This window comes from Frieseomelitta varia, unplaced genomic scaffold, assembly GCF_011392965.1.
Source record: "Frieseomelitta varia isolate USP_RPSP 00005682 unplaced genomic scaffold, Fvar_1.2 scaffold_134, whole genome shotgun sequence".
Classification (NCBI taxonomy): Eukaryota; Metazoa; Arthropoda; class Insecta; order Hymenoptera; family Apidae; genus Frieseomelitta; species Frieseomelitta varia.
Window position 1 is genome coordinate 38,393 of NW_025109017.1, and position 25,671 is coordinate 64,063.

Below are 25,671 nucleotides of genomic sequence, written 5' to 3' on the forward strand. Positions count from 1 at the left end.
AGAGGCAAGTTCAGTTTCGCTTCGAATCAGAAAACTAATCGCTGACGACAAACGTCGCGTTCCCAACGATTGTATCGCATTTGTAAAAATTCTTTTTCTATCACTCTACGGTAATATGCTATTCAATAATTTAATTGATGAGTAATATATTATTCGAAAATTCAAAAAAAAAAAAAAAAAAAAGGTATTACTCTCAATAATTAATCTACAGTAAAGTAGAATTACAGTTGATTAAATTTTAGAGAGATTTTCGATATTCTTCGCAAAGTAATTCTCGCTGACCAACGGGATTAGAAAGGAATTGGAAAGAAATCGAGAGAAATCCGTGATTAGTCGGTAATTACAGTGACGGGGACAAAGACGGTTTTACAACTGGAGTCTGGGGTGGCATAATGCAGGCGTTATATCGGAGATATTATCCGGCACGTCGATGTCTCTTTCCGTCAATCGGCTGTCCGTCCAACTGCCTGAAGTTGCCGACCTATCGAACTCTCGCGGAGTGGATTCGCGATTCTTGCCTTAACCTTCCTGCCGTCAGCCATATCCGGCTCGTTAACATTTTTTTAATCGACAGAGGCCGTGAGTCCGAAACTCGCGCCGCGCCGCGTCGCGTACTCGGCTGATTCGTGCCGGATGCGTTTACACTCCTTTATAGCCTATAAATTCAAAGGGACGCCTTCTTCATTTGTCAACCGGCTCCTCGGCCCTCCTTGCTACGCCTTCTAACTATTCTATGCGATAAGAAAGGGCCATCATCCAGCTACGACCAGTCACGTCCATCTTGCTTTCTCTCGGGGCTCTTTCTTCGTCTCCCGCCCTCTCCCCCTCTTTCCTACGTCTCACGTTTTTTTTTCTTTTTCTTTTTTTTTAATATCGTCGTGGAATTTATAACCTTTTCGCCTTGTCCATCGATACACGGAAAGTAGAACGTATATACCTAACTAGTAAGTCGAATTTTGCTACTCGAAATGGCAAAATGTAGGTTGAAAGCACCTTTTTCTAGATCTTCCACAAAATTTTTTTTTTTATCAGTTCAATGTAATCTATATTATTGAAACTTTTATAGTGAAACAATGCATTGATTTGTAAAGGAAAATATGTTTATATCAATTGAAGGAGATGTGAAAATTTTTAACGTATTGAAGAGTATCTAAAAATCGTCTAAAATTTTTCTTATTTCACTTTTCGTGTGGGGAAAGTCTGCTCGCAAATAGAGACTATCATGAACATTCGTAGTTCAAATTATTCAAATGATACAATTTTTGGTCTGTATTGAAGTATCGAAATGAGAAAGACTGTAGCGACCTTTACTTCGAAGAATTTAGATCAACATCTATGTTCATTAAATCGTTCCGTTGAGATGTGTATTTTATATAAACAATAGAATATTTAAAAATTGTTAGTAATTTTATTATCACCATAAAAATATTTACAGAAACTTATATACACTGCAATCATCGTGTTAATTATTCATTCGTTATTTAACTTTCATTATTTAATCTTCGTTATTTGACATTTATCATTAGTAATTATATATATTGATAATATTTTGATAAACTACTAAAATTAATTATGGAGTTTTATTTATAGTATTGTGATATTAATTTATTTATCATCATAATTACTACAGAAGAATTTAGATCAACGGCATCCATGTACATTAAATCGTTCCGTCGAGATGTGTATTTTATATAAACAATAAAACATTTAAAAATTGTTAGTAATTATATTATCACCATAAAAATATTTACAGAAACTTATATACACTGCAATCATCGTGTTAATTATTCATTCGTTATTTAACTTTCATTATTTAATCTTCGTTATTTGACATTTATCATTAGTAATTATATATATTGATAATATTTTGATAAACTACTAAAATTAATTATGGAGTTTTATTTATAGTATTGTGATATTAATTTATTTATCATCATAATTACTACAGAAGAATTTAGATCAACGGCATCCATGTACATTAAATCGTTCCGTCGAGATGTGTATTTTATATAAACAATAGAACATTTAAAAATTGTTAGTAATTTTATTATCACCATGGAAATATTTACAAAAACTTATATACACTGCAATCATCGTGTTAATTATTCATTCGTTATTTAACTTTCATTATTTAATCTTCGTTATTTGATACTTATCATTAGTAACTATGTATTTTGTTATATTGATAATATTTTGATATAAACTACTAAAATTACTTACGGAGTTATTGTTTATTTGTAGTATTGTGATATTAATTTATTTATCATCATAATCGCTACAAGTACAAGCGTAGACATCTGTAAATGTTAATTGGACTATCGTGAACAATTAGCTCGAGCAGAAGGAATAAGGGAAAACTTCAAACAGAACATGGGACCGTGGAATACCAGCGCTCTATACTCTGTTGTAATCGTGCATATAGAAGGAAACGTAGAGTAAATCTCTTTTTTTTCTTCTTCTTCTTCATTGACCCCGATTCCCGCGGGATCGAGACACTGTCCTGTTTGATTCCCTTTATCGCTCGTCCAACAACGGAGAAATATAAATTCAAAATTTAACGGTGCCAGCTTCCGATGGAATCGAGCGAACTCGCTTCTCCATCGGGCGTACAGAATGTCTCTGGAAATATTTTGACGTGGAGCAAGATCCCCGGTGTGATCGATGCCCGTTCCCCAGAGATTACATCGTGAATTGCAGTTTCCTTCGCGGCGGACGCGCGCTGCATAGACTTGTGCACGCTTCCCCGTTTGATTCTCACGACGAATCAAAGCACCGCTAACATCTGCTCGTTTCTACAGTTTCTCGGATATTCCACGCTTTCGACCGCCCCGATAGTCGCGATTGCCACCGTGGTCCGTGTTATCTGGATAATTTTCAATAAAAGAAGAAAGAAAGAAAGGAGAACAGCTTAGACGTTTGCGATTCGTAACGAAAAGTCACAAGATGCATCGAGATTGATAATTCTCCGGATAATTTCAATAAAAAAAAATGAATAATTTGAACGCTTGCGATTCGTAACGAAAGTCACACATTCACAAGCGCGGAAATTAATCGAGGATGCATCGAGATAGAACGAAAATTTTTGTACAAAGACCCGGATAGATGGATATAAATTAAATTAATATATATAATAGAATAAATATAAAAATAATAAAATTACATCTACAAAATGTCAATATCAAATTCAAAATTAATATGACGAATTAAAGAAAAATGAAAATAATATATTCGAATTAACGAAATAATTAATAATACGTGAATTCCATGAATTATCCAGTTGATAAAAAAAAAAAAAAATTGATCCATAAATTCTATCATTTATATAAAAATAAGCATTTTTATATTCAAATATTTGAATAATAGAAAAGTATAAATCTATTAAAATTGTAGAAGAAAAGAAATTATTTAAAAAATATAAATGACTTAATGTAATATAAAAACCTGAAGTAATTAAAATAAATGTATTTAGTAAAGGAATTTCCATATAATTCCAATAAAAAAAAAAAAAAAAAAGGAGAAGAATAACTTCAATTTTTTATACAAAGACCCGGATAGACGGATATCTGGATAATTGCAATAAAAGAAAGAAGAAGAATAACTTTAAATTTTTGTACAAAGACTCGGATAGATGGATATAAATTAAATTAATATATAATAGAATAAATATAAAAATAATCAAATTACATCTACAAAATGTCAATATCAAATTGATAATTCAAAATTAATATGACGAATTAAAGAAAAATGAAAATAATATAAGGTTCCAATTAATAGATGAATTCCATGAAATCGAGTTGATAAAAAAAAAAAATTGATCCATAAGTTCTGTCATTTATACAAAAATAAGCATTTTTATTTGAATAATAGAAAAATATAAATGACTTAATATAAAAACCTGAAGTAATTAAAGTAAATGTATTTAGTAAAGGAATTTCCATATAATTCCAATAAAAGAAAAAAAAAAAAAGAAGAAGAATAACTTCAATTTTTCATACAAAGACCCGGATAGACGGATATCTGGATAATTGCAATAAAAGGAAGAAGAAGAATAACTTTAAATTTTTGTACAAAGACTCGGATAGATGGATATTGACACTGGATAGGGGTTGCTCGCTCAAAAATTCCCGCCATGTTTGCGGCGAGTGCCGTCTACGTCGAGCAATACAAATTAACAGAGAACGTCGTCGGTAAATTGTCGCGGCGGATGAATTGTAGGACTGGCTCAAATAATTAACGCTTTCGAAAAGCTTCGTTACCAAAGAGGGGGAGAGACGCGCGTGGTGATTAGTTGGGCTAGCCTGACAGTTCGGAATCTTATTTGCGCTAATGGCGGCCACAGCCAGAGCGAAGGCGTCCGTCGTGAAATCGCTGGACGCAAGACCGGTTTTCTTCTGCGCGCGTAATTACAAGTCTACGGACCGATCGCGCGCTAAAAATTCCCTCATCGCTCGGATCTACGGATCTCGTCGATTTAATCAGAAACCGCGCGTTTTTTTTAATTTTATTTTGCCGGGTTTTCGAACCGGGAAGCAGCATCGTTAGAAGCCGAGGGACGTTAATTATTAATGATCAAAGAACCGTCAAAGATGTCAAAGACCGATGTCGGGGGAAAAAAAGGGAAAGAAAGTAACGCCGCGCGTGGAAAATCGAAAGAACCGAACTTCCTACCACCGCGTCGCAGTTCTTCGGCTCGATTCACCTCGACGTCGTTCGTAAAAGGAGTTTCACCGACGATTAGAAGAAGTCAACTCGTTTCGACGTTGTTTTTTTTTTTTTTTTTTTTAAGTGTAAATAAAATCTAGCTCCGCGTAATTGTGAATTTCACGGAAGATCGTGCGAGTTTTCTATTCACTTTTCTACAGCAACGAGTAACAGTATTTGTGTGCATTCTCAAGATCACTTTTGTCGTCCTAATCTCGTCTGGAATCTCGCTCAACGTGAGTTTCACGTTAATTTGAGAATTTTAAAATTCAAGATCCGTTTCGCGTGCTGAAAAGATACATGTTTCCTGCGTAAAAAATGACCTTGAAAAGAAACATTATTGAAAAAGGAAAAAAAGTAGTTCTTCCACCCTATTCGCCTCCTTCACAACGATTTCCTATTATCAATATCACTAATAGAAAAGATAAAGAAGGTGGCCTGGTTTTCGCGAAACACGTATACCTATATAAACGTTAAAATCTTTTTAATTTTTAATCTTTTAATCTCGATTTTTTTCGCAATATATTCTAGCCACACCTTGCGCCTCCTATTACACCAACTGTGCGCATAATGCTTTCTTCTATACTCCCTACGTATCGCAGACGAGTCAAAGGCGTATACTTGAAAAGCACGCGCGATAATAGTAGATAACGTTAATAATAATTAAAATAAGATTTATAGCTTCGTTTCTGACGTTGTGCTGCGTGCATTTCTCTCTCCTTCCCCCTTCCCGTACAATTATTATCGTGCATCGCGTTTCTTGTTTCATCTACGATCAACGGTACGTACACGCGCATCTTTCGAGATACGAATAAAAAGCGGGGAATACATAATACTGGGCTTGGCGGTACACCTCGGGATACGGGGGTTGAGAAAAGAGAGAGAAAGAGAGAGAGAGAGAGAGAGAGAGAGAACGCCCCTGTTGGGGTGAACGTTCGTGACGGCATCGCATCGTCGGCGTTCCCTTTGTACACGCACCGCCCCTCGCTGCTTTTGCCTCTCGCCGATATATGTATCCCACAACAGTATATATACGCATTCGCCCTCTCTCCCCTCCCTCCTCCTCTTATTTCCTCTCTTCTTCTTTCTCTCCACTGGGTTGGCTCGGTTGCGTGGATACATTATACGAATTACATTGATGATATGTCGATGGGACACGAGATAGGGGCTGGTTTGGCTCCAGACTCGCGTCGATAACCAAACTATTTTTCTTCGGTCAGCCGAAGACCGCCGGATCTTCCTACCGACATCCTCTTTCCTTCATCGATCTTTCTCTCCCTTTTTTTCCTGCTTCTTTTTTTTTTTTTGTTATAAATAAACGATTCATCCGACAAAATGGACAGATTCTTCGGAAAGTGTAATTTTGTAGACATATTGGGTGTTTACGAATAATTAACAGATTCAATATTCAGGTAAAACCAGATTCTCTCTAATTTATTTCGAAACTTACGTGTAAGTGATGTAAGGCAAGTTCAGGCGTTATATATTTCTCCTTTCGTCCCGTACAATATAAAAAAACGAGTTGCTATGTTTTTCGAAAATTCAGAGCGTCTCGATATTTTCGTCATCATCGATCGATAACGTGAAAAGATAAATTAGATTCTCTAATTTAATTTTCAAACTTGCTCGCGGACGTGAGGCATTATATACGTGTTTCTCTTCCTCGTCCCGTGTAACCTACGAAAAAAACGGAATTGTATTTTTTTTTTTTTTTCGAAAATATGTGTATACGTCGGAGGAAAAAAAATCTGAAAAATGTGTTCCATAGAGTGGAGGTATGTTCTGGTAGTGATCGGTGCTCTGTGGCAAGACAGGCGTCCCCCAGGATACGCTTCCTCCCCCTTCTCTTCTTTCTCTCCCCTTCTTCCTCCTCGCGTCCCAGATCCTGCAGGATCATTAATCAAATTCCCCTTTTAGCCGCGCCTCCCTTTTCCCCCTCTTTTATCCCCTCTTCGTAGTACGACGGCTCAGCCGCCATTACTGTACGGCTGCGTGCACGACGCATTAATTAAAACCAGGAAATTAATGCTTTATGCTTTTGAATCTCTCTCTCTCTCTCTCTCTCTCTCTCTCTCTCTCGACTCTCTCTCTTCTCTTTTCTTTCTACGCAAGAGTAGGCTTGTACTTGCTCTTTAGAAAGTTGCTCAATTTTTTTAATCAACCTGGGAATCCAACTTTTGAATTACCTAACGGGACACTTTTTTTTTTAAGAAAAACGTCCTCTCAATGCACAATGATTGATTAGAATTCTCCTTGACGCCGGATTATTCAGACGCTTGTACGACTGTATTCTGATTTTCCGAGTTAAGTGTACTTACTTGAACCGACTCGTTTCCTACACCTTTTTTTTTTGGTATATTTTAATACACTGTGATGAAATGGATGTCGAACGCGATTGCGATAAAACTTTTGCGATTTTTACATTGAAGTTTAACTCTCAGCTAAACGGACGCGACACGCCTTTCACGCGTGTAATTCATTTACCAAGCAAATAACTTTTAAATCGCTTTTAGACGATTTTTAAACCTCTTTTAACCTAGAACCTCATTGTCAGTTGAACTTCGATCGAGAAACGATATTTTAACGATTATTTTAAAAGTCGTTAACGTGAAGCGTGATCTAGAGATCGGAATAAAAATTACTTTCTGTTACTGATCCTCAAAGGGCTAAACTTATCAAGAACCTCAGCAAATACAAATTATTCTTGCCCTTAAAAGTTTGTTAAAGCAGACCTTAATAAACTGTACAGGTTTTTTTCTAGTTAGTTCTATATAGCATGAACTATAAAGTTAATAAAGTTTTCTCCTAGTTATTTATTTCTTCTGGTTGATCCTACAGATAATATAGCTGTATATAACATAAGCTTAATAAACTATAGAGTTTTCTTCTAGTTGGTCTTACAGATAATATAGCATAATTTTAATAAATTATAGAGTTAATAGAGGTAATATTAACTCCTAGTTGGTCCTATAAATAATACATATAGTTGTATATAACATAACTTTAATAAACTGTAAAATTTTCTTCTAGTTAGTCTTACAGATAATATAGCACAACCTTAATAAACTGTAAAGTTTTCTTCTAGTTAACCCTACAGATGATATAGCATAAAAGTTATTAACTCCTAGTTACTTATTTCTCCTAGTTGATCCTACAAATAATATACATAACTGTATATAGCATAACCTTAATAAACTGTAAAGTTTTCTTCCAGTTAGTTCTACAAATAATACAGCAAAACCTTAATGAACTGTAAAATTTTCTTCTAATTAAACCTACAGATAATATAGCATAAAAGTTATTAACTCCTAGTTACTTATTTCTCCTAGTTGGTCCTACAAATAATATATATAGTAGTATATAACATAACCTTAATAAACTGTAAAATTTTCTTCTAGTTAGTCCTACAGATAATATAGCAAAACCTTAATAAACTGTAAAATTTTCTTCTAGATAATCCTACAGATAATATAGCATAAAAGTTATTAACTCCTAATTACTTATTAAAATTTTCTCCTAGTTGGTCCTACAAATAATATACATAGTAGTATATAACGTAACCTTAATAAACTGTAAAATTTTCTTTTACTTAGTCCTACAGATAATATAGTATAATCTTAATAAACTGTAAAGTTTTCTTTCAGTTAGTCCTCCAGATAATATAGCACAACCTTAATAAACTGTACAGTTTTCTCCTAGTTTTATAACCTACAAATAATGTAGCTGTAACAAACCGCAAATGAGATTTTTAAAGCCTAAACAAAAAAAAAAAGAAAGAAAGAAAGAGAACAAAATTATTTTCCACGAAAAAGACTATTTTCTTGTGGAAACCGGAAAGGGAAGGATTCTTTGCAGAAATATCTTTTATCTCGTGGAACGAGGAAAGAGGCAAATAGGTGTAACCCCATGGGACCCATTAGCGGTCAGTGTCTGCTTTGGTCTGCCGCGATGTATGTATATCCGAGGCTAGTTGTAACTAACGCGAATATTAAGTAATTTATGAGTAGCAAGTCGGATTTGCGGAACATCATTCGCCACGGTTCCTTCCTCTTATTTATAGCCAGAGTCAAGCAGCGCAGAAAGAATTCCTCTTGGGTTGAAATACTTCCCACTTGCAGTGTTGTGCGCATCCTCGATCTAATAATGGAATTAATAACAATAATTCCAGGTTAGCCGCTCGCACGTTTGTTAATTCGATAAATATCCTCGATAACAATCGCGGCGTTAAATTATACATTTAGCGTTGCAACATTATTCTATCCTCCCGTAGCTCGCGGAACGGACGCGGAATTGAATCTGTTAATTGCCGCGAATGAGAAAACTTTCAGTGAGTCTGTCTTTAATTTTCAATAAATTCTTTAGGAAAAAAAAAAAAAAAGAAAAAAGAAATAGCTAAAGAAAAACGAAAAAGGATGGAAGATATCGGTAGAGATAATTCTACTTTCTAACAGACTAGGGACCGAAGTCGATGCGGTGTTGGCTAGGAACGAAAGGGGTGGCGTGAAAATCGAGAATAATAGGCTGGTCAACGTAACGGTAGAGCCACCATTAGGCCTATTTACCGTCAAAAGCCAAGCGAAAGCATCCCGACAGGTTCGCCGACTAAGAAGTGTGCACCGTGCCCTGTCGGATCTGTGGATCCGGTGCACAAACAGCCTCGTCGAAAGAGAGGCAAAGGTGGCGCGTTATGCCATAACGAGATTACCGATAAATTTCTAAAGATTACTTATTACCAGCAAGCCACTTTTCCAACTTTTGCTAGTCACCGTTCGATGTAATTAATCTTTGACTTCGTGTATTTACATTTATCATCCGAGCGTTGTTTCCTTGAATTTTTCATACGAACGATTTCGATGATCGCGCGTTCCGCGATACACGGGAAACTAACACTTAATCACGCTGATGTACATCGTGGGCCTGTGCGAGTCGTAATAGAAGCGAGTCGGTCGAGAAGTAAGAGAATAAAAGTATAACTGAAAAAAAAAAGATGGGTGTTTAGGCAGATGTATGAGAAAGTTGCATCATTTTATCAGGGACATTAATGTGATCGTTGTTCAGTATAGGATACAAAAATTTGTCATCGGTCGATTATTAATTCTCTTCGCGCAGATAATGCTCGACGCAAATATCCAATACTGATAAGAATATCCGTTACTGTACTCTTATCAGGCAGAATGTTCAACAAAACTTTGGTTAATCAGACCACGTCTTCGTACATGTTGCAATTTCTTCACATTCTGGCGCCATCGTCAGATTTCTTTTTCATGCAAACGCAGTTAAATTTTAATCGTTATTTTCGAACAATTGTTTTCTTTCATTCTTTTCTTTTTTTTTTTTTTTTTACGTGATACTCCTTCAAAATTTTACGACGTTGACGACTGAGACTAAGATCGACAAAACTTTGTAACGATCCGATAATACCGTACCATCGATAACCGGTCGTTCCCGCGAAGAAATGTCCGATTATTCCGAGAAGAGATTGGCTGTGCTCGTTGTCATCGGCGACAATGGAGAGTAATTACATTATCACGGTGTTGTATGATCGACATTCGATGCAGTGAGTTACAAAATGTACAGTCATCGGCTCGTGTCCCGCAGAAGCGAGGTCTTTTTCCTTCGGGGAGGAGACAGATCGATTCGAGACCAGCGGAGAACGTTGCACCTGTTATTCCAACGCGAGGAAACAATCGACCGAGCGAGAATGTTCCTTCTCGAGATAACTAATCAAGATAAAAGCGGCGAAGTCACGATACCGGAGATTGTTGTTCTATTTCGAGCCTTATTTTTCAAACGTGCCGCGCGTAATGGCCGCCGACCGTAAGAGTCGGCGATACTCTACGGGTAACAAGGTTATCTGTTGTACCTACCACTGTTGGGCATTAATATTTTTCTAAAAAAATCTAGAAATTCTTGCTTTTCAATCCAGTCATTGTTATCTAATTGACGAATTGTTGCGCAAAAGATAGCATGCAGGTAATTGTTATGTAATTGTTAATGGCACGTGCCTGTACATAGCCAGAAGCCAGTTACAGCACAGTCGTAAATTAAAGCATTATGAGAGGTTGTGTTTGACGATTGATACAATCGTACACAGATATGTACTTCAAACTTGCTTGTGATTCTTCAGAAAAATTTGGCAACAGATAATATTTCTTTCTTGATAGATAAGAATTAGAAGTTTTTATAGTTGCGTGAAATATGTATCATTACAGGAATTTTATAAATAATTGTATAATTTTATTATTTTTAGGTCGGCTGATTTTAGGCTCAGCCAGTTTTTTTTTTTTTTTTACAAGTGCTTAAAAAATACTTTCAAAATTAATATTAATTTCTAGTTTGGACAGAAATATATCCAATTGTAGAAATCTATTTATTTGAATTGTCATTTAAATTATAACGATCCGTATGTAGGATATTTTAGTGTTGACAGCAATTTTCACTTGTTTATTCATATTATTCATATTTTTGTCGACTAATTAAAGTCAAGTATGTATGCGTTGAAGAGACAAGTCACAAATCGACATATTTAACACCGTCTAACGTCGAAAGGAGCTCTTCAAATTCCTGAAAGTGTCTAAAATTACACGCCCCGACACTCGAACCGTGTAAACTTCAATTTCAACCGAGATTTTATGACCTTCGTACAAGGATCGTTTCCTCCGCTCTTGTATGTTTTGAAACTCGAGACCTATAAATTTCATCTCCTCGCCGATTTTAAGGGCAGTCGCCTTATGGGTATTGTTTTCGCTTGTACAATAACTCCCAACACATTGATACTCTTTAGGACGTTAAATATTGAAACTGTTGTGATACTATATAACAAACCTGGAGTCATTTAAAACCCCAAGCGGAAAATATCGAATCAAGTTAATAAGTTGTTTGATTATGTTTGAAAAAAGAAAAGTACAAGAATTCTGTAAAAAAAAAAAAAAAAAAATGACAATTACAGAATTGAAAGAGGAACATGTTAAGAAATGAAGGGATGTAACCACTGTAAGGGTTAAAATACACCATTCATTTCGTTTTGAAATGTTCTTACGTCACGTAAGTACTGGACAAAAACAAGTGAAGATACTTCTCGTCTCAAAAATGCTACAAAATTATATATATAATAGCACGTAGAAACATTGAAAGATCTTTTCTATGACCAAGTTTATAATGGAGAATTTCAGGTAACAGTTCAAATTCACATTTAGCGTCCGAATGTTAATAGAGTACAGTGTAGTACAATGTATCGACTTCTTCTTCGCGTTTTCGTTCCCTCGTTGACGTAACGCAGAGGACAAAAAGAAGAGCGTACACACATACACGTAGATAGAAAGCTGTCGAGTCGGTGTTTCTTTGCCTCGTGCGTTGCCGCGTGGCTAATCGAATAAAAATTAAAGGCGTCGGTGTCGTCGCCAGGTGAAACGCGCGAGCCCGACACGTCGAATCGAAGTCGATTCGACTCGCGGAGGAGAGGACTAGGCTCGTTGGCCGGCTGTGGGCGCGGCGGGTATCCCGCTGTGTTTCTCCAACATGGCCGACACCGTACGCACACCCACGCTTCCCGCAACCCTGGGCACTCTCTTCATCGTCCTCGCGCGTCCTCCATTTTTCTTCTCCTCTCTTCTCTTCTCCCCAACGACACATCAGGCACATCAAATTACACGCTCGGTGAAGTAATGTTCGAAACCGTCCGTCCCGCGGCCGAGCCTCGCGCGGAAACATATCCCCGTTATCCCCGCGCGTCGCGTCGTGTTAAAATTCCCGATCACCGATAACGATGCCCAAAGATTAATGGCTACGAGCCAACCTACCCCTCCCCCGGCTCTCCCCCCCCCCCGTAATCGTCGAATGATTTCTCCGATTGATCCGCGGGGAATTGTGCATACACGCGGGCAAATAAATAATTATACCGGGGGCTAATCATGTATGTATCCGCTGCGGCGGATAAATTGTCGGACGCCGTAGTGATGATCGGCCCGGATTGAATATTCACTTCAGATTGATCGACAGTTTCTTCTTTGTTTTTTTTTTTTTCTTTTTCTTTTTCTTTGGACCAGGTCTATTTGATCAAGAACATGGCAGGTAAAGTAAATTATTTAACTATATGTGAGAACGATATTTAATTATTCTTATTATAAGATATTTAAATATTCTAATATCTTATTATAAAATATTTAAGTATTCTAATATTCTAATATCTTGACATTATCTAATATTCTAATTTAACGATATTATATTCTATATCTTATTCTATCTAATATTCTAATTTAACATTATCTAATATTCTCATTTAATGATATTTAATATTATATTCTAATATCTATATTCTAATATACTTAAAATATTTAAGTATTCTAAGTATTCTAATATTTTAATATCTTGACATTATTTAATATTCTAATTTACCGATATTTAATATTATATTCTAATATTATATTCTAATATCTTATTCTAATAATAATAATAATAATAATAATAATAATAATAATAATAATAATAATAATAATAATAATAATAATAATAGTTATTATTATATATAATTAAAATAAGATGTAATATATATTAGATTAATAACATCTATACCTAATAATATATTCTAATATAATTAAATTATGTTAAGTAACGATATTTAAATAAAATACTCAAATACAGTGAGAACGCTCAAAGTAAAGTTAATTTTCATGCATTAGTGAGAAATTTGAAAATGTGAAATTGCACAGGACTATGCAAATAACATGCGAAAAGGCGTGTAAAGTATCCGAAGTATAATGCTTATAACGTGTTTACGAAGTACAATATCTTCGAATATATACATTACATAGTGCACGATGAAGTTACAATAGCCGATAGGTACATAAAATAATTTTCTGATTCAGAACGAGATTACAAAAAAATATAGAAATTGATAATAACATTGACGTGTAACATAAAATTAATCGACAACATACTGAACTTTAATATTCCCCGTGAAAAATGTGACTTGTGTTTCACAATCGAGAGTTTAAAAATGTGAAGTGAAAATGTGTGACATACGTCTCGTTACCAAAAAAAAAAAAAAAAAACGATCGTGCGGCAAGAAATTTCTAATTGTCTGCCTACTTCTTAATCTCTGCTCTTTCACTTCAGGCACTCTACGATCTTCTTAATCTTCGGTAAATAAGAGAAATCCTCCCGCTTCCGTGGAGGCGCAAGCGAAGTACTAATCCGTTCTGCGACTTTAATAAGCAGGCCGCGAGTTGTCACGGTGTTGCTCGTTCCGAGTAAAAATCAGCGTGTCTGATCTTCGTTCGCCTATCTGTAACACGTAGATGGCTTTCACACACTCTCCCTCCTTTCCTCTCGTTTACTCTGCGATTCTTGATCGATGGAAATCGTAACGAGACTTTTCTTCTCGGCGTCGGTTCGTCAATTGTGCTCTTAATACCCAACTATTGGAAAAATGTCCCTCCCCTTTCTACCGACATGACGGGATAAACGTAGACGCAATTTGCTAGTCACTTAATCCGCAAACGTGATTCATTATTTATAGCAAATGCACAGAAGGAAAGTGTCTCCGTAAGATTGCAGTGCGCAGATTGCATATATTATATGTAATATTATATGTATAATATATATAATTTTACATATATATATATATAATATTAATTTTATTATTTTATATTTATAATTAAAATTAATAGAAAATTTTATTTCTATAATATGAATTCAAATCATATACTTTATCAAGTTCATTAATTATTTATTATTATTTTTTATAATATAATCAGTTAAATTACTTAATAAGAGTTGTCTGCACTACAAATTCGTATCTGTGTAATTTCGTTTATTTATTATCAAAACCGTGAAACGAGTCGATTGAATTGTCGATTGAAGAAATGAATATTTGGGTCCAAAGTTGCAATAGTTCCTCAGTTTCAAGTATATTGAAATATAATCGAGGCAAAACAATAAATTCATTATTTCTCGGTCATTTCTATTCAGTGAGGTACCGATGAATTCAAAAGTAAGACGAGTTATTGTGCGACGGGTTAGGTTTGGTCACTCGTTATGGTCCGTGAAAACCAGTTACTAGCGCAAGAGGTTAAGGGACAAACTTCCCTCTTAGCTCTTGTCGTTAATCTCTCCGGCTCTGTCAACGAGCCGACGTTGACGAATCAAAGTGTTTTTATCAAAAGAGTTTAAAAAAAAAAAAAAAACAAAAAAACGAAAGCAACGTTATTTCCCAGTTAACCGCGAAATCTAATTACGGGCGGCGTTTGCTCGACTCGTTGTCTTCTTAGTCAGCAAATGGCCGTAATAACCGCCGTGTTTAAATTAGCGAAGAAAATCTGTAGATTAGTTAACGAGGTTGAATACGAACTCGGCGAAATTGGCTCAATTAAAAGCTACGGGCCAGCTGTCCCGACGATTGTGCCCCGTCACGTGACTGGTCCTTTCCTCCTCCTCCTCCCCCTCCCCCCTCCGGTCTCTTTCTTCTCCTTTCGATCTCTCCTCCTCCGTTCCGAGATGCATCGATACTCGGGGCCGTCATTAATCATGCACTTTTGTACACACGTTCGTCGATGGGGACTCCCCGCGAGGGACATAATCTCGTAGCCCGGCGATAAAAATGAATCTCTCCGGCGTCGTGATTACGATTGCGGACGACTACTCGATCGGGACCGTGTATTGCGTTATTAACTCTCACAAAGGCGGGCGTGCGAAACTTTCGTCGCGTCGCCGCGAAATTCTCGTGTTTTTATTTTGCGCGTGCGTTGATACACAGGGCGATTTCCTGTAACGCACGATTTTTCTCCTACTTACAGTCATCTGACAAAAAGAAGTTTCGAAGAAAAGTTGAACGACACAAGGTGTACAATAGGTGTCAGTAAAAATAAATTTCGAAAACTGTTTGTTTTCGTAGCTAAATCCAGGTCACTTTGCACGAGACAAACAGGAACACATAATTTTTTTTTCACCGTATTATAGAGAACATGGAGACGAATTCCAAAACACATATTATTTGATATTTTTATTAACATGTTACTCCATTTACAGTAGTGGAGATGTGAAGCATTTGGCTTACTTTAACTTGTCGTATTTGAGTCTAAGACAGTGTAAACATAGTTGACCTCAGATTACTGAATGTAAACATAGGACTAGAGTCTATTTGCAGCGTGTCATTGCGGTCATTTCGTTTCGTATTTCCAATATTTGGTGCAAAGTAATCGCTTGTGACAATGTGCTCCTTTTCTAATTTCGAGAGAGTTGAAATGCTGTTAATTTTCAGCGAATGCAAGAGAAGCTACTAAAGTGAGCAGAGATAGATTTGCGGCAACAAAATTAACGTTCTTCACTACTGTAAATGGAGTAACATGTTGATAAAAATATCATACAATGTGTATTTTGAATTCGTCTCGATGTTCTCTACAACACGGTGAAAAAGAAAATTATGTGTTTCTATTTGTTTCATCCAAAGTGACCTTGATTTAGCTATGAAAACAAACAGTTTTCGAAATTTTTTTTTTTATCGATACCTACCTACTGTACACGTTGTACAGTTCAACTTTTCTTTGTCAGATGGCTGTAAGTAGGAGAAAAATCACCCTGGATATCTGTAATATTACGTTCAGTCGTAATTTGATTTTTGGGAATAAATCGCGAATGGTGCGTTTGTCGTGCACGTCGCAATTAAATAATACATTTCTCAGCTTCTCTTGAAACGGAGAGATAAAAACAAATGTCGTAGGAATTTGAGCCAAGAAAAAAGAAAGGAGTCACAATCGACTGGGAAGCGGGTGATTGATTTGCCAAATTTCATTCTGAAGGATGAGCCTGATCTCGCACGAAAATTTAAAATCATTGGTGGATCTTCGAATTATGAAACATATCACGGTATGCCGCCATTTAGAAAAGACAGAGGAAGTCAGCAAGCTGAGTGTTCCACGTACTTTTAGCGGAAAGAACAAAGCAAGAATAACGCGGGAAAAGAAGGGCTGATCTATTCTATCCTCACGTCGCCGTCTGATCATTATCTGTTCCGATCCCTGCGAAATTTTTTTCCCTGACGGGGGGGAAAAAATTCTCCAACAACCAAGTCCCGAGAATTCGTCAAAAATGTTTTTACATCAAACACAGCTGAATTGTACGCCAAGCTACAATGATAAATGATAGCAACTGGAATGATTAGAGTGTGATTGTTGCTTTTTTCATGTTGACAGGTAAAGTTATTTTATCGAAACCCACTCAACCCAATATTTTAATTTTTTGACGTACGCGTTTCATAAACGACTGTAAAATTTAAATTATTAATTTATTTAATATTTTATATTTATTTATATAATATATTTATATATATTATATATATATATTTATTTATATAATATATTTACGTTATATTTAAATATTTAATATCTGTTTGCTTAAATTATTAATTTCTTCTTTCCGCCATTTTTTATTAATTTTGTTGTATGTATTTTGTTGTATCGCGTTCGTGACACTTTTGCAGTATGAAAATGATCGCGAATAAATGTCGAAGTGAAAAATAAATATCATTTCTCGGTCACATTCGAATTTCAATTCAATTTAATTCATACGTCGACGGGTGTTGTTTCTTTTTAGATTCGACGCGCCTGTGTGGAAACTTTTAACGCGTTTCACCTCGCGATATGTTGTTTCAGGACATGGATCTGATCGAAGTGCTCTGGAAGCAAGACGTGGATCTCGGATTCACGTTGGTGGAGCCAACGACAACAGCGAAGAAAGCGCCCACGGTGGAAAAAGGGTCCGACGACGAGATCGAGAAGTTGAAGGCTCTGGAAGCGATCAACGGGAGCAATGAAAAGGTTAGTCGCACACCTAACATTTTGTTCGAACCAGGGATCGATGTTAAGGTTCTTTTCGTTAAAGAAAAAAAAGTTCTGTTCGAACTACTTGCGTACATACGTCTAAAGAAACATCTCTGTTTCTGTGCGGAATTTTTATTTCATTGAAAAAAATGCTTGGGAACACTTTCGAACACGTGTTTTCCGTGGAATGAATGTTTCAAAGAATGAATGTCTCTAATAAAAGTTCCAGCAAGAAAAAGATTATTTTAGAACGTTTAACTTTTTAATTATCGAGCCTTTAGAAGAAGAAATAAACTGCAGTACTGAAGTGTGAAATTTTAACTCGAAGCTTTAGAGATTTAATTCCGTTAAATTGAATGTTGACAAGTGTGAATTATAAGGAATTAAGAAACATAATAACAATAAGTTATATGTGAATTATAAAGAAATTGTAATATAACAAGAATATGAAGAAATAATAAATTTGTAAATTATAAGTTTCAATGTTTTACATTTGAAATGTTATAATTACAAGTATCAAGTATCTAAGAATATCAAGTGTCGAAGCTGATCCAAGAATATTGGAAAGAAAATTATGAGGCAAGTTACGTCAGTTAAAAATCCATTTTTATATTCGAGTACTATTCGTCAAATATCGTCCAAGTATCGAGATTTATTTATTTATTGATGAACTCCTCCGACAGAAAAATCACGTTGATAATTTATAAAAAATTAAACTTGAAGTTACATTTCATAAAAAAATTACATTTTTTTTTTTTTTTTTTAATAATTTTCATTCTGTCTGAAACTTTGGATCTTCAAGAGAGCGTTTGCTCGTGGCGATATTTTGTAACACGAGAATATTGTTCGAAAAAGTTTTAAGGAACCTTAACTGAAAAAAAAAAGAATAATTCAACACTTTCGATCCCTGCTTCGAACCGAATCGATCGATCTCCGATTAAGAACATCGATTCGTGATTTAAAATTCGATATCCGCAGCGCTTTCTCCCGATCGCAAGCCGCAATTAGCAATTAATGACTTATTGTTTTTTTCGTTCTTTTGCGTCTGTTATCTCTTCTGATAGATCCATCTTTCACGTACGATGGAAAGTCTCGATTCAGACAGTCACTGTACTGTCGAGATTTTCACTCGTCGTGGGAAATGCTTCGAGTCGAGGTTGAAATCGTCGCAGCTTTCGACGATTGGAAGCTCGATCGGGGAAGCAACGAGAGAGAAAGAAAAAGAGAAAGAGATAAGAGAGTGCAGATTTGATCGTATTAATACTCGAGTAGAGATACGACCGATGAGAGGCAAGCGATCCGTGCCGATAGATCGGTATCGATTCGTCGTGAGGTCGAGAGGTATCGGCGAGGTATCAAACAAAAGTGACTAACCGCTGGACTAACTGGAGAATTCGCCACTCCAACAAGGGTGGCTATCTCCTTGCAATCTCTCGCTTCCTCGACTAAAAAAAAAAACGAATAATCGAAATTTATCGCGTTAGTTATAGTTAGTCCTTCCTTCTGTTCGAATTTCTAATAGATTGCAAAGTCATCTGATAGGTCATATCTAGGAGAAACGAGTCTAAAGGGGGACATATCAAGGTATCGATCACCGATTTTGATGAAATTTGGCACAAATGTGGTTCTTGAAGAAATATTTTTTTTTTTTAGGGTGAACATATTTTGTCAAATATCTCGAAAATCATTGAAGATACAGTTTTCGTGTAAATTGATGAAATTAGACGAATCTAACGGTATATATTACCTTGTGAAAAAAGATTTGCTTAATACCTTTTTAATTTCTCCAATGTAAATGTTAATACGTTTTCCTCAAATATTTGTTTTACGAAGACCATTTGTTTTACAAAGACCAATTTCAACGCAAATTCGAATCACGATTTTTCTAGACTAGAAGAAGAAATCTTTCTCCCCTGCGGGTCCTTCGTTCTTATCAGGTCTGCGCGTGTGGACTCCCATCGTGATAATCGGTCAAACACAGATCCAGTCGGAAGCTATAATCCCAGGAGCAGAACCCGTAGACACCAGAGAGATTAGGATTAAGGACAGAACCATCCTACGCGCCTTCGGATACTATCTCTCATCCGATATATCCGAGCCCCCACAAATCGGCTTCTCTTCTCCAGTTTTCCTCCAGTTTTCCTCTCGTACGCGAGAATATGTGAAAATTATTGTTCTCGTCGAGTAATGAACAGAACCTGATCTCGAGTCGGCGGCTCGCTCGCGAAGTTCGAAACGATCGAATATCAATAGCGATATCGAACGATCGGTACAATGAGAAATTCGTTCGGTCGGGTCACTCTGTCGTTGCTCAACGAAGCGTAATTTCCTCGAAGAAACTGAAATCGTGCTCAGTCCGAGTCGCTCGGCCGATTCAATTCGCTTTCTATTACGCCGCGACACAACCTTTTTCGTCCCAACGTCCCGCCGATTTCCTTCGTACGGCGCGTTTCAGTCGACGAGCACGAAGAACATTTAAGTATCCACGAGGATCGGAGCCAACGAGAGCTCATCCATACTACTACGGTCACCGACGATGACGTTGCACGACGTTCTGGGCGGGTAACCCATCAGACTTCTCGACCCGTTCTTTCTCTCCTCTCCTCTCCTCTCCTCTTCTCTTCTCTTCTCTTCTCTTCTTTTCTCTCCTCTTCACGTGTCCTCGCGTCCTCTTCTTCTCTCTTCTCACGATCATCGGGTGGTAAGTCGAGGCGTCCCTTCTCCCCTTTTCTCCAATCGCTATCCGGCTTGCTTCGCCTTTCGGATTCTTCCTCCTCGAAGATCGTATTGTTTCCAACCGGGTTCCACCTTTGTGAGGGCACGCCGCTCGTGTCGGACCACGGCCGTCCACGTAACTTTCCGCCAGGGAAATATATCCCCTCGATGCCGATCGAAAGCAGGCACGCACATCGGTCCGCGAGTGTAACTGAGAACAAAAGTCTCTCCCCCGATTCCTTTCGCCGCGCGTTGACAACTATTGTCTCGACGGATTGTCTTCAGTCGGATATTTCGTTCCTGAAATTGTTTCAACTGCAAGACGAGAAATGACGATCTCGTCGTCTTTCGCGTTTCGAACACCTTCGCTGGCAGCTATCTAGGAAATAGATTATTGCGGCATCTCTGTTGGTGAAGGACGAAAATATTTCGAGTAGTCGTACAACGCGTAAGATAAATTTAACATTTTTTTTTTTTTTTTTTTTTTTTCAGTTGGAAACTAGGGTCTTTAGAATAATTCTGCTCGAAAATGTCTATATTTTTCGTGGAACAAGTACATAGATTTAGAATCTAGTAGAAGAATTCACGGAAACAAGTTTCTTTTAAACCCTTGTCTTATAATATCAAGCCACACTCGTGGTATAAGTTTTGATTTAGATGAGAAAATAAATTCAAAGTTTTGTGAAATTTTGACTCGAAGTTTAAATTTAATTCCTTTAACATTGAACATTAACGAGTGCAAATTATATATTATAATTAATAACGTTTCAATGTTTCACATCTGAAATATCGTTACAGTTACAAGTAATGCTTATCTAAGAATATTAGAAAGAAAAATTGTAAGGCAAGAGGTCAGTTAAAAATCTTACTAGAGCTGAATAGTATTCAGTGTCAGTATATTATTAACAAATATCGAGAATATCTTTAATACTGACGAGCTCCTCCGACAGAAAAATTTTTATTTTTACATTTTTACAAATTCCATTCTGCCTGAAATTTGTATCTTTAACAGCATTTATTTATCTGTTCTCGTCGGAACATCTGTAACTTGAGAACATTTTTCAAGAAAGTTCCACGATCCATGTTTGAAATAGGACCTAACCTAAAAGTTCCTTCACTTCTTCGATCCCTGTTAAAATCACTTGTTCATTTTAGGAGCATCAACACGTCCCATGTATCAAACAGGACCTAACCAAAAAGATCCATGTTTTAAATAGGACCTAACCAAAAAGATTCATATTTCAGATAGAACCTAACCTAAAACTTCCTTCATTTTTTCGATCCCTGTTAGAAACATTTTTTTATCTTATCAACGCGTAGTTTTATCCCATGTTTCAAATGAAACCTAACCAAAAAGATTCATGTTTCAAATAGAACCTAACCTAAAAGATCCATGTTTCAAATAGAACCTAACCTAAAAGTTCCTTCACTTCTTCGATGCCCTAGAAACACTTTAGGGGCATCAACACGTCCCATGTATCAAACAGGACCTAACCAAAAAGATTCATATTTCAGATAGAACCTAACCTAAAAGTTCCTTCATTTTTTCGATCCCTGTTAGAAACACTTTTTTATCTTATCAACACGTAGTTTTATCCCATGTTTCAAATGGAACCTAACCAAAAAGATTCATGTTTCAAATAGAACCTAACCTAAAAGATCCATGTTTCAAATAGAACCTAAACTAAAAGTTCCTTCACTTCTTCGATGCCCTAGAAACACTTTAGGGGCATCAACACGTCCCATGTTTCAAACAGGACCTAACCAAAAAGACCCATGTTTTAAATAGGACCTAACCAAAAAGATTCATATTTTCATCAAACATTTTTTTATCTTATCAACACGTAGTTTTATCCCATGTTTCAAATGGAACCTAACCAAAAAGATCCATGTTTCAAATAGAACCTAACCGAAAAGTTCCTTCACTTTTTCGATCCCTGTTAGAAACCTCTTCTACATTTTAGGCATCAACGCGCCGTTTGTTCATACTTTATTCCCAATTCAATAAATATATTTTACACGCTATAACTCGTACTTTGTTTTCACAAATGTCCGGCATAACGCGAAACATGTTCCCCAGATTGTTCAATCTAGGAAAATGTACATACATCCCCATACGCTAAAGAATCATATTTTTACCATTATTCGCCATGGAAACTAGACTTTCGAGAGGATACAAAAATACAGTAGGTCCTCAACAATATACGTGACGTAGAGGCGCACGTAGAGCCAACTAAAACGTATTCGTGGAAACATGGAAACGAATAGCAGCGGCTACGTTCGCCTGCTGGCGGGGAGGGTTCGTCGAAATGATAGATGTACACAGCATCCCTCTGGGCGAGTGGGGCGGCATCGATAAAGCACGCTGGAAAGGAAGAAGAGGGTCAGGACGAGGGAGAAGAAAGCCGGTTGGTCGCGGGGACGCGACCGAGGAAAAAAAGAGAGGAGAGAGCAAGATAAAAGGAGCGGAGGGGGAGCAGGGCAAAAGAGATTGGAGCAACATGGCAGGGAGATTCCGAGGGACGTATTGATGGTCCTGGAAATTGAAAACGCGCCCAGCGAACCGAAGTGGGTTCAGCCCTCCTTCTCTCTCTTCTCCCTGATTGTTTCTGTCGGATGAAATTTCGGGACAAAATGGCGCCCGCGCTCCGCGGATGTCGCGCTCCCGATCGTTTCTTACCTTTGTCAAGTTGGTCGAAACTGCGTTTTTTTTTTTTTTTTTTTTTTTTTTTTTTAAAAAAAAATTTTTTTTTCAAAAAAAAAATTTTTTTCAATGCTCGCGCAGAGCTGCAGCCTGTTCTAAAAAAGNCAACAGTTTCTCAGTTTCAAGTATATTTAAATGTAACCCAGGCGAAACGAATGATAAGTTTATTACTTTTTAATAATATCTGTCCAGTGATATTAGACGAAAGAGTTCAAAAGAAAAAGAAAATCGACGAATTATCGTATACGGTTCGGTCACTCGTTATGGTCCGCGCAAACCAGTTGCCAGCGCGAGGGGTGAATTTTTCTAGATTGACTCCGGTTTTCGAGCAAAACACTCATGTTCCCGAATGTTCGTAAAAGAGATAAAGTCAATATGACTTTACCATATGAGTCATATGAATCATATGAGTCATATGAATCATATGAGTTGTATGAGTCATATAATTTTTATCCATTACTACCGTAACTGTCTCGTTTTAAAAACTCGAAAATTTTATGTTAGCGGTTTGTGTTTAAATTCTTTTTATAAATTATGTATTTAACGAGGTTGTTTTATCGTCTTTTCTCTCCCCCTCAATGCTCTCAACTCCGCGTTTTTTTTTTTTTTTTTTTTTTTCTGTTTGAAAATCGAATTTCTTTTAGTGACAAACAAATATAACTTATCGGTACATAAATGTTTTTGAAGAACATTTTGTCATCCTCGTCAGTGGATAGTGAAGTTTAGCAACCACGTAGATATAATCAGATAATTTGCAAACTTTTTTTTTCCTTTTCGAAAGACTAGTGCAGCAAAATGTCCCATTCGATTTTGAAGTCGACGCCAAACAAGCAATTGTTAAGAAGATCATTTTTTTTTTTTTTTTAGAACGAGCTCGAAATCATCAGGTCACACCAAGTCACACAATGAATGTTCAAATGTTTCAAATGAAATTTGTTCATTGTTCGAAACGCAATTACTTTTTGGCCAATAGAAGAATTTTCGTTTCAGAACTTTCTTTTCTTTTTTAGACTGCAGATTTGTACGAATTTGATTGAAAAAAAATAGAATCTAAATTTATAATTCGGCGCGTTTCATACCTATGGTTAGATAGGTACGTATTTGGTATCGGTATAGGAATAATGGAGGTAAAGTTATCACTTTTGAAGTAGAATCAGGATCAAAGGTGCCAGGATCGGCGTGTTGCGAATTCGTGAAGACGACAGGTTACGAATTATTCGCAGAACCGTGACTGGCAACAACCCGGCCACTTCAATAGCTGGCTGGATGGTCACGGTGGCCCATTGATTTCGTAGATACTCGCGGTGATCAATACGGATTCTAGCGTTCCTTTCGACCGACAGATCGAAACGTTCGGCTCGTGACGCCGAGAGTGGTCCGAAAAGTCTTAATTGAGAGCTGTGCCGAACGATGACAGGACCACCATTGTCACTCGAACCACCATTGTTGAACGAGAGATTCGCCTCTATTCCGAATGGTAACGTTAACAGCGCGTTTATGAATCTAGATTTGTGATTTAGATCACTCTGCTTTACCTCAGTTTCTCTAGATTTCGTTTCTTACTTTCGTTTACTTCTTTGAAAAAAAAAAAAAAAAAAAACATACAAATCCTGCGGTAGAAAATGTGAAATTTTGAAATAATACTTATAATAGAAACGAAACGAGTCTTCTCCGTGATCTGGTTGAATCGTTATCAAATTGATCAACTCGGTTTCGTTGTTCAATTTCAGTGAGTTTTATTTGTTCAAAAGACAACTCCCGACATAAAAAAAAAAGAAAAAAATAGTGATTTTTCCGACGATCTCGTCTTCGAGTTCAACAAAACGAAGCAGTGAAATTAAAAGGGTAGGAAAGATATCGGAAAGTTCGAGCAGGAAGCAGGAAAAAGGAAGGACGCACGCATCGTTGCGTGGTTCCCTCCGATGGCGCGTAACTGCGTTGCACTTAGTTTCATTTCAAGCCGGGAGTTGTCCGATCGGGAGAGGTGGAGAGAGGATTGATCGAAGTTTGTATTCATAACCACGGATCTTGGTATAACGCACCCACTCGACGACGATACATCACGCTGAATGAAAAAGAGACTGAGGCAACGATAGAAGGGGATGAAAAGCATCGGGCGAGGAAAGGGAAGCGAGAAAGAGAGAAGCCAGAATGGTCGGGATAGCTACTATCAGAGAGAGACTCGCTATGATTAATGATCGGGTACAATGCTATTTTCATTAAACTCATTTCACTGCGGCCCCCGGTATATAACACCGATGGTGTATGGCCCATATGAGCGTCCGCCTTCTTTTTTTCACGTTGCCGTTAGCTTCCCTTGATTATGACGTCTCTATGATCGTCGACTTTCACGGTCCCCGAATGCCATCCCGGTGAATTCAGCTATTGTTACGTCGCCTCTCTCGATCTCTCTCTCTCTCTCTCTCTCGATTCTTTTCATTCTATCAACCGAGAATTTTCGGCCAAACTCACTCTACAAAGTTCGAAATCCCCTTCCATCTCCGAGTTCCTCTCAATTTTGATTACATCTCACACGAACGATTGTATCTTCAAGCTTTTAACTGTGGGAGGGATCTTTAACCCTCTTTAACCCTCTGGGCTCGTGTGACTTTCAGGTGTAACATGCTAATATATCGACATTTTGCCAAATAATTTTTTTAGTTTCTTCGCAAGATGACGTATACGTCTTAATTGTATAATGTCGAACGATTGTATCTTCAAGCATTTAACTGTGGA

The 25,671-nt window shown here is 36.9% G+C and overlaps 1 protein-coding gene across 7 annotated transcripts in view; it reads left to right on the forward strand.

Annotated features, from left to right (window-relative positions):
- LOC122530230 (segmentation protein cap'n'collar) overlaps positions 1-25,671 on the forward strand; it is a 99,004-nt gene that overhangs the window by 13,422 nt on the left and 59,911 nt on the right. For all 7 annotated transcript variants that reach the window (XM_043657035.1, XM_043657027.1, XM_043657019.1 and 4 more), the window contains one exon: positions 17,349-17,513. In XM_043657035.1, the coding sequence (XP_043512970.1) occupies positions 17,349-17,513 (165 nt within the window). The remainder of the gene's footprint in view (positions 1-17,348; positions 17,514-25,671) is intronic.